The sequence below is a fragment of the Manis javanica genome, chromosome 1 (genome assembly GCF_040802235.1).
Source record: "Manis javanica isolate MJ-LG chromosome 1, MJ_LKY, whole genome shotgun sequence".
Lineage (NCBI taxonomy): Eukaryota > Metazoa > Chordata > Mammalia > Pholidota > Manidae > Manis > Manis javanica.
The window spans coordinates 181,101,572-181,111,707 of record NC_133156.1 but is presented as its reverse complement, the minus strand read 5'-3'; the positions used below and the strand labels follow the sequence as shown (position 1 = coordinate 181,111,707).

At 55.1% G+C, this 10,136-nt stretch overlaps 1 protein-coding gene across 4 annotated transcripts in view; it reads right to left on the bottom strand.

The window, feature by feature from the left end:
* Nucleotides 1-805: 805 nt before the first annotated feature.
* FBXO41 (F-box protein 41) overlaps nt 806-10,136 on the bottom strand; it is a 35,486-nt gene continuing 26,155 nt past the window's right edge. For 2 of the 4 annotated variants that reach the window (XM_073211476.1, XM_017646078.3), the window contains exons 6-13: nt 9,414-9,658; nt 9,067-9,182; nt 8,794-8,946; nt 8,518-8,613; nt 6,938-7,056; nt 6,598-6,756; nt 5,229-5,344; nt 806-5,092 (exon numbers count right to left, since the gene is read on the bottom strand). In XM_073211476.1, the coding sequence (XP_073067577.1) occupies nt 5,030-5,092; nt 5,229-5,344; nt 6,598-6,756; nt 6,938-7,056; nt 8,518-8,613; nt 8,794-8,946; nt 9,067-9,182; nt 9,414-9,658 (1,067 nt within the window). In that variant the 3' untranslated portion in view covers nt 806-5,029. The remainder of the gene's footprint in view (nt 5,093-5,228; nt 5,345-6,597; nt 6,757-6,937; nt 7,057-8,517; nt 8,614-8,793; nt 8,947-9,066; nt 9,183-9,413; nt 9,659-10,136) is intronic. The other 2 variants (XR_001850889.3, XR_005063713.2) reach the window with 2 other exon arrangements.

Sequence of the window (10,136 nt, the reverse complement as noted above, 5' to 3'; positions counted from 1 at the left end):
AAATGAATAAAGCTGTCACCTTGAGCCATTAAAGCTTTTGTTGCCTGAAACTGGAAAGTGATTGTTAAAAAATCTGCATCTGATTACTCCTGGTTGGAAAGATCCCAAAGCAGAATTGGGTGATGGACAGGTGCAGGCTTTGGAGTCTGGTGGTCCATGTAACTTGATGGTCTTTGAGTAAACTAACTGTTCTGAGCCTCAGCTGTTCTCCCTGTCCAGTGAAGGTAAGACTAGCTGGCTTAGAGCTGTGGAGAAATGCTCATTTACTTGTTTGATGCTAGGGCCATGCATTGTTTAAGGCTGAATACCTGATCTTTTTTCTGACTTTTAAGTATTTTAAGACTTGAGTAATCAAAGCATGGATCAACCCTATTTTGTAAAATAAGGAGGAAGTTGGTGCCCAGATTGTGGTGGGCAAGTTGGTCTCCCCAAGGCCTGAGCCTGACCGGCTGGCCAGCCACATAAGCAGGTGACCGAGCCAGTGAGGGACTCAGCAGGGCCTGCTGCTCCTGCTCTACTTGTGCAAGGGCTGCCCTTGAAGATGGCCTTACCTGGCTGGGAGTCAGAAATTAGACCACAGGCTTCCTGTCCACATGCAGATACTGATGGGGCAAGTGAGCTAGGGCAGAGCCAGTAACCCACATGGCCTGCCTCCATCCATGCCTGTAGTTCCGAGACATGTCTTCCTCATCCTTCACTTCCCATGCTGACACCATGCAGGTCACCCACCTCCTGCCCACCTCAGTGCATTCGAGCTACAGAAAAGCTTGGTGATACAGAGTTGCAGATGTGGCCACCTACATTTACTTCCCTGACACGAGTATTCCAGTTTCACCATCTTTTATTGGATACAAAGTCATAAATTCTCTGATGCCCATGTGAGTCCTTTTAAATACATATGCTCAGGTACATTCAGCAAAGGGCATCTAAGGGTGATGTGGAGCAAAGTGCTGGGATGGTGATGCCTGGGTCGGGGCAAAGAAGTGGGGCCAGGGAAGGCCCCCTGGGGGCTGGAGGTACAGGCACCACTTCAGAAACAAAACCAAAAAAATGCTCTCCACCGCTCTGCCTGATGTGCATGAGGTGGGGGAAGCTACCCTCTCATAGCTCAGGCCCATTGCAGCCAGGCTGCGTGGGGAAGGCAGGGCCTGGGGGCCAGTTGTGGAGGACCCCACCACTAGTGCTCACTAGAACCAAGCCTACTAGCCCCAGTCACAAAGCAAGCCTAGGTCACCTCAGGCCTCTGCACCTGAATGCAAGACCCCAGCCAGGGCAGAGGTGAGGCTGGAGAGCCCAAGGCCAAGCCTCTCTAGGGCCATGCCAGTGGTGGCGGGCGAGTGAGGCTTGGACTCATGGTGGGGAGCCTGCCTGATTGTCAGGGCCACCTTGGGACTGGCCAGGCTCCCAAGGGGTTGGGGAAGGAATAGGAGCTGGTTGCCTTAGTTGGCCCTGGTATTCTGATCTTCACCCAATCCTAAATATCCTCAGGCAAGGGCTGCAGATAAACACTTGTCCAGGAATAAATACATACACACGATACACAGCAATATATACAGAAATGCAGGCCTGGGACAAGGCTGGGTGAGAAAGTGAGGCCACCAGGAGTAAAGAGAAGTGCCAGGCCCCTGGGGGAGGGAAGTGACACTTGTCAGGGACTAACAGGCTGGGACAGATGCCATGAGTTTAACTCCTCTGGGTACCTGGGCCCTGTACCCTCACCTGTTTTCACCCCAAGTCCACAGGAATTGGATCTTTGGCACCAATAGTCTGGGAAAGTCTTCAACTTAGCGCCTTAGAGAGCTTGGGGTTGGGTAGCTCCCCAACTGTAACCCAAAGAAGTAGAGGCCAGAATGAGGGGAACACACAAGACCCAAATGCAAGGGATGTAGTCAAACCTTGGAGCATCAAGCCTTGGGAAGGAGGCAGCTTTTTTTGTTTTTTGAAGCAATTCCTGAGGGAGGGGTTGGCCCAAACTCCACTCTCATGAGATAAGAGAACATGAGCTGCCTCGGTCCTTAGGTGGTCTCTCCTAACCAGTAGAAAGCCGTGGTTCTGGGCAGCCCACTCCCTCTCTGGGGATCCAGATGTACATAGCATCTCCTTTGTTCTCTGCCAGTGCTGTGGGGAGGCAGTCTGAATAAAGCCTGATGAAGTACTCAAGCCAAGTAAACCAAGCCTCTGGGTGCTGGGACCCAGCTGTACAGCAGGTGGGGGACAGCAGTGACAAGAGGCCACCGCCTATGGGAGCAGTCCTGCCTTGGTTTGCGGTCTCAGATACTCTTCTTTGCACCTTACTGGGTGTGAGATGTGGAGGAGGGCTCCTTTGGGTGAGTGAAGGGTTCGGCACTGCAGGGATAGCCAGGCCTGCCATCTCCGTATCGCATCTTCAGCCCTAGCTGTGTGGTTATCAGGAAAGTGGATAAAGTATCCCAGCAAATAAAAGCTCCTCACTCCGTGGCAAGGCTTATGCCCCTGAGAAGCAACAAATAGCATTGAGCTGCTGGCAGGGTGCCTGCAAACCCACCGCTTCCCAGGGCATGCATGAAGGCTTGTGCGCACACGTCTGTCAGCCCTGGGGCCAGGTGTGCAATGAGACACCCAGCGTTCCTGTTGGCAGGGCCTTGGGCCTGTATAGAATGCACTCCACACATCCTTCACATACTTAGATGGAAAATTTAGAGCGGGGCACCTGGGGGTTTCTTGGCAAAAGCCAATCCTGTGAGAGGCAAATTTCCCACCAGCAGGAGAAAGGGGTCCTGTTCCCTCTTGTGTCCCCTGGGCTGATGGTGCTCAGCACGGCTGCATTCATGAATGAATGAATGACCTTACCCATACAACTAGTCTTTTACCACCACCTTTCTCCCACTGTAGCTACCTGCCTGTGCACCCTGACCTCCTTTGCCAGGACTGATGCCAGGCACTCCAGTGACACTCACCAAGGGAGGAACTGCCTGGAGCTTTGCCCTCAGGGCTGGAGGCTTCCTGGGGCAGAGAAAGTCCCTCAGTAGGGCAAGCTCAGGCCTGGCAGGGCATCCCTTTGTGCTTTGTCCAGGAGACAGAAAGGGCAGTGCCTCTGGTCCTGGGGTTGCGGGGAGCAGGGGCTACAGAGAGTGCAGTTGGCAGACAGGACAGACACATAAAGGATGGCCAGGTCTTGACTGGCCCTCCACCTCCATTGCAGGCCCCTGGAGTTCGGGGAAAAGTTGTGCTTCTCCTTCCCATGACTCTTGGGGACAGGGCCAGGGAGGTGGGAGCCAGTGGAGCGAGTTGCTCTGGGGTGGGGAATGCCACACAGCCAAGGCTTCATGCAGGACTGGACAGGGAGTTGCCACCATGACACCCTTGCTATCTGGGGTCTTCAAAGACCAGGGCCAGTAGAAGCCACAGAAGCAAAAGTCATCAACTATGAAAAGCTGGGACACAGCTGGGGGCACTGCTGAGCCTGTGGGGCCCCAGCTCTGGAGGACTTATTGCGGGACTGGGTCTTGATGTCCAAGCCAGGTTGTGGCAGGAAGTTGGGTCCCTGGAAAGTACTGAGAAGCTAGAGATGCCCAGTCCCTACCATGACCAGCAGCCTAATGGTTAGGGCAGAGATCTGGTCCTGTACAGGAGAGAAGGAAGCCCTAAAGTGGATCTAGGTTATGGTTGTTGAATCTTTGAAATGAAGTTTGGCAGGACCCATGGCCTCTGCACCATTGTGAGAGTCGTGAGAGGAGGAACTGGTGAGACCTGAGTCTTTGGAGCCTTGGTGCTGGGACCTGGTCCTGTGGGAACCATATCAGAGTTACTGAAAATCCCCCATTTGCATCTGTGGTTTTTAGGCCAAGTGGCTCTGGCTCAGACCCCAGCAACACCCCCAAGAGACAAGACCCCAACACAGTCCTCAGCCAGCAGAGACAGGGGAGAGGGGTGAGTGTGGTGAGGGTGCTCTTCCTGGCTCTTGGCCACATGAATTTTGCTCCCTACCAAGGCCACATCGTCAAGCAAGCTGGTTGGACAAGGGAGCAAAGCCAACCACTCTCGTCCTGGCCTCCTCCAGGCCCCAACCCAGAGGGCAGCCCCATAACTCCCTCCCACAGTCTTAGACCCAAAGGCCATCAGATTCCTGCCCAAGCACTGGATTAGGATGACACTCCTTGAGGACAGAACTGCTCCTCACCATGGCAGTCTCGCAGAGCTGGCACCTGTTCCCTGAGGAAGCTCAGAGTGGCCGAGAAGTACAGAAACACGTACCTTTGAGCTGAGCCAGTTCGGGGGGTCACCAGGTGGCATGGGATATGTGCTGGATGGGAAGAGGAGTCTTCTCTTTCCTATAGCAGTAAGAACTCTAAGTGTCTCTACCTGGCAATTTCCCCCTTTAGAAGGGGTGGTCTCAATATTCTGTGGAGAGGTTCTGGAATAATATTTTGCTGTTCCAAGCTCACTCCCATTACCTCACCGCACCCTGCCCCCCTACTTTTGGGCCCCTAGGGTGTTGTCCCTGGAGAATGTGGACCCAAGCCTAGGCGGGCTGTCTGAAGGAGTTGCCCTGCAGAGGGGTGGGACAGAGGAAGGAGAAGGGCCCTCCTTTCCAACTCTGAGCTGCCTTGTGGAGCCCCCTCTGGTCGGGGGCCTAGCAGAGGCCCCTGAATGGAAGGCTGGGCCTCAGGAAGTGGAAGCCTCCCCTGCAGCCTGAGTAGCTGAGGAGCCACTGGGTGGTTATTGCAGATCCTTGGGACAATGACACCAGGTGCTGCTGGTAGTGACTCAGCTCTTCGCTGGCTGTGCTCAGAAGGCTGCTCCAACTGGGGGTGGGGTAGGGGCTAGAGGGCAGCTTCTGTCTGAGCCCCTGCCATGGAGAGGCAGTGCCCAGGATCAGGCTTGTTGTTCCACTGTCCCAGGAGGTGGACAGGAGACTGTCCTCCCCTCCCTGGAAGCCAGGAATAATACTAGGCCTCCAAAGGTCCATTCCAAATCAAGGTCCCTCTGGAGATCCAAAGAGAGTGCCCTGGTGTGGGGCTGGCAGAGGCCCTGCCGCCCCCAACCCGGGTTAGCAGCTGCCTTCCACCTTGATGTGCAGGATCTTAGAGAAGCCGGGCCTCCGTCGTAGGGCCTGCAGACCAAACCCTGGGTTAGTTCCCCTCAGGGCCAAACAGGTGGGGCCCTCCCTTCATATACCCATGTCACCAGCCCCAGCCTAGGGATGCCACTTGGGGTCATGGTGGCTGGCCTCAGAGCCAATTCCTCACCTGGAGTTTTGTCACCATGTCCTCGAACAGCTTCTGGGCCTCAGGACTGTTGGGCTCTTTGAAATAATCAGCAATCCCAATCTGGACCACAATGGACTTGAGGTTCCGGCAAATGCCTGGGAAGAGGTGGGTGAAGTGGGGGCCCATGTTTGGCCTGGGCAATGGGGCTGCTTCCTCTCCTCTCCCTAATTAAATGAGAACCCTACTGAGAGATGATCGTGGGCCAGGCAATGGGAACACAGAACAGCAGACCCATGATGCCCAGGGGTTCAGCTGGACAAGGGAGAAGGTGGACAGTCAGGCTGAAGAGCAGAGGCCGCAGCGGACTCTGAAGGATGAGTGGGCAACAGCCAATTGTGTAGGGGCTCTAGAAACTTCCCCTACAGAGGACACAGTTGTGCTATGGCCTGGGGATTTGGAAATGAATTACATGGACAGAGCAGCTGAGGGAGCATGGTGAAGGGGAGATAGGAGCAACAAAGTTGAGAACAGAAGGCTTGAGGGCCTGGATGTTGCCATGAAGTCAAGGGAGGAGGGGCAAGGTCAGGAGGCTGAGCGGTTAGTTGTGGTGGTCAGTCGGGATGAGACCATGAGGCGGAAGGGGAAGGAAGAAAAGGATCTGGAAATAATAATCCAAGGTCAAGGAACCATCAGTCCTCAGCACATGGTGTCCTGCCAGGGGCCAAATGGTCCTGGATGATGGTTTCACTGGGCTTGAGCAGCCTGAGCTGGGCACCCATGTCCTCAATGGGTGACACTGGAGGAATGGCTGGGAATGGAGTGGGTGGTTGGAGAGAGGTGGGGCCAGACGAGGCACGTTAAGAGTCTACACCAGCAAGAGAGGAGTCTACACTGAGAACTGTCCTCTGGGGACTCACATACATCTCATTTAATCCTTCCACCCATTCTAGAAAGTCAGCTTAGAAGATGGGGATACAGAACTCAGTACAGTAGTACTGAGTACAGAAGTACAGTACCTTGCCCAAAGTCACCCAGCTAATAAAGCAACAGAGTCCAAATCAAGGCCTAGGTCGGTCCAGCTCCAGGACCTATGCTCATAACCTGCCTATTCTTCTGCTTATGCCCTTGGCTGGAGGCTCATGTTGGGGCAGATGGTGCTGCACAGCTCAGGTCTCCATGGGTGGAGCACAGGGCAAGAAATGTCTGTAGAACTGAGCCATTTGGACCAGATGCTGACAGACCTTACATGCCATGCTGGCTTCAGAAGGCACTGTTAGCAAAGCGAGGACTAGAACCCTGGTCCGTGTGACCCCAGGGCTTGTGCTGCTGTCTAGGAGCGAGAGGGAACTAGTTACAAGCATGGTAAAAGGTGACAGTGCATTCCCACCCTGCATTCCCCATCGCTCACTGTTGAAATGCAGCAGGGCCTTGGGGGTGACAGGGGTGGCTGTGAGCACCAACATTTCCAGTCCCTTCAGGCCTTCCCGGCAAACCTCAGCGGCCACCTCCTGGGTGATCTCCGACACATGGTCCAGCTCTAGGACCTGCAGCCGCATGCAGTTTCTCGCTGAGAAGGAGGTAGAGGGGAGATTCTGCTGACAAACTCCCTGGGTCACCTTGTGCCCAGCTCCTGCCCTGGATGGAGCACCTGCCACCAGTCAGGCTGCAGCCCTGAGCCCTCTGGGATAGAAGTACCACACCCATGCCTGTTTCCCCCCACACTACTCTTGAGCCCAGGAAAGACTCACCAAGTGATGCCAGGCCCTGAACCCCACAGCCAGCACCCCCAACCCCTAGGGCTCGGAGGTGGGGCCAACAGCGACCGATCATCTGCAGGCAGCGGTTACTGAAGCGCATGGGCTGCTGGCTAGAGAATGGGGTGGAGGGAAGGTGGTCAGGGAAGCCTCTGGTGGCATGACAGCCCAAGACTGCTTCTCCTCCAGGCGCCCCCCCCACCTCTCCGGCAAAGGGCCCCACCGACCACCTAACAACTCATCAGAACTGTGGGATCATCCCTGACTCCCTCTCTGTCACCTCCTGCCAAGACCTGCAGATTCTGATTCTTGAATGCCTCTTCAAGCCCAGTTCAGACCACCATCAATAATCATCTGGAGTTTAAGTGGTCTCCCTGCTAATTCAGCCTCCATACTGCTGACAGTGAGCCATTCATCCCTACATTCTCTGTCAGTCATTCAATAATGGTTCCCAAAAGTCTACTATAGCAAGAACCTCTGAGCCTGGCCCTGGGGATACAGTGGTGACAATACAGAAATGGTCTCTGCCCTCAAGGAGCGGACAATGCATCTGTGTCTGGGGAGGGAGGGAATGGCAGGGGAGGGGTGGGGGCACACAACATAACCAGTCTAATGTAATCCCATTTTTAAGATCTAAAATCCCCCAACCACTCCCCTGTGCTTTCTAGATAAAATGCAAAAATCTAAAGGTCAAGGGCTTACTGACCTTGCCCCAGCCATCCTTTCCACACTCCCTGCTCAGCCCTGCCCACCACTCACACCAAATTTGCTGCTTCCCTGAACACTTCATCCCTCAACACTTGCCCAGGCAGCACTCACTGGCGTCTGCCTTGTGATTGGTACCAGAGATGTGGAAACGGACAGTCACAGCCTCTGCCCAAGAACCATGAATCTAGTGTAGACTGAAATATAGAGAAATTATTGCAAAATGGACAACTGCAGAGGTCAGGACAAGTTGCAACAGGAACAGAGGCAGGGGAGCAGTGACAAATCCTACCAGGGGGCTAGTGAAGGGAAACTGGATGACCTGGGAGGAGTCGTCACACGGAGAGAGGGCCTGGAGGGCAAGGCAAGAGCAACAAAAAAAAGCCTGGTGTGTTTGAGGAACTCCAAGGAGAGCGATGGAAGATCTCACACCCTGGATTCTCCGACAACCAACTCTTTTGTATATTATACACTGACCTCCCTGAAGTGCCTTTCATATGCCAAACAAACCTGGCTATTTCTAGCTACTGTTTACTGAACACTTACTGGGGGCCCTGCAAGCCTTCTGTACACATCTCATTTGAGCCAGCTATAGTCCTAATAATGTCGACAGATCCCTAATATCACTTTTACTTTGCAGTTGAGAAACTAAGGCATGACTGGGTTGCCCCAAGTCACACTGTTAGTAAACCAAGACGTGACCCCAGGTCTGATTCTGAAGTCATGTTCCTAATGCTGAAATACAGACTGATGAATGTGAATCTTTTTCCCCAGCCAGTTTATGGAATGGGGCCAGATCTGCTCAGTCCTCAGCCACAGCCACAGCCCCAAGCCCAACCCTGACCCTCCCCACCCCTGCCAGGGCTCACCAGGGGTGAAGTGGTGCCACCTGGAGGGAGACAATCTCTCTGCAGCCTGCGCCCAAGGCCCAAATGACCTCATGGCCCACGGGGTCTGTTGCGCTCCTGTTGAAAAGACGAAGCTGGGGCCGCCCACTCTGGTGGCCTCTGCTCCCTTCCCTTGGGCCACAGAGCTCTTGGGTCCCTTTGCCTGAGAGCCCTGGGGAAAGCATATACAGAGAGGAGGGATCCCTTGGGTCCTAGGCCAGGAGGGGATAGGCGGTGCGTTTGGTGGTGCAGACCCACCTGTAGGTGACAGCCTGCAGGGCGCGGCAGTAGCAGCTGGCCAGCCAGAGTGAACGGTCAGTGAGAATGTTGGGACAGTGGGAGATGCGCAGGATCAGCAGGTTCCCCCCTGCCGCCTTCAACAGGGACTCCAGCCCTGCTTCCAGGCAGCCCCTGGGGATGGCCAAGAAGTCATGGTGCTGCTTATGGCCACCTCCTCCTCAGGAAGTATCCCCATGTAATTCTGGGTCTGCAGCCCAGGAGCAGCCACCCAGCCACCCACCACGGCCTCACCGGGTACTCCGGGCATATTCCTCCTTGCTCTCCTTTTTGCCCCGCTGCCGGGGCTTCAGGTTCTGCAATGTTAGTGAATGGGCCTGGGTGCACCACTGGGCCAGCATTGCCAGGAACTGCAGGGAGAGATGGGTTACCTGGGGATGAGGGGGTCTGAGCCTGGTTGACTGGAGGTGGCCCAGCCCCAGGATGGGGGCCCCATGAGAGCATTTCGGGGAGCCAGACTGGAACTGGGGTGTTTAAGGGGCTGCAAAGACCAGACCTTGAGGAGCCCCAGACTCTGCTGGGGGAAAGGTGCGCTCAGAGGGAATGGGTGGGAGGGAAGGGGTGGTGGGTGGGGGAAGCACCTTAGAACAGATGCGGGCATTCTCAAGTAGCACCCGTGTCCAGACAGCGGGGTGGCGGGCCACGAAGCGCCAGTCCCGGCAGACCTCAGCAGCATGCAGCAATGTGCGTGTGTCCAGGTAGGTGAAGATGCAGAACAGGGCAGCTCGCATCTTGAGGATCTCCGGGCTGATGACTTCGTTGGAACGAGAGGGGCTGCCCCGCTCAGCTCGCCGACCTCCGCGCCCGCTGCCTCCCTCAGGGCGGGCTGCACAGTACCAGAGGGTCAAAGGTGAGTGTGGAGGGTCAAAGGCCAGCATGGGCACATGGGTGGGAAACTGGAGTAGGTTAGGAGCTACAGGAAGAATGGGCATGAGACCCATGCTGGGGACCAGAGACTTGGGAGGAAGAACAGGGCCTCTGCCTCCCCTCCTCCGCATCACCCCAGTCCCTAACTTTGCGAATTAGAAAAAGGCAGTCCTTCCTCAAGCAAACTTTCTAAGATTGTGTATCATCACACAGTCCAAACTCACCCCCTGGATGAGGCAACTGAGCCAAGTTTGGAGAAGGAAAGAGTATGGAGGGCTGGGGGACGGGTGGACAGAAACCATCTCTGTGAATGGAAAGCAGGTGTGAGCCTGCCCAGAGTAGTCACTGGGCCACTGCCACACCCAGAGGATCCCTCTAACCTCCTGATCCTGACTCACCCACATATGCACATGGCCTCACATATGTGGGAGGGACTC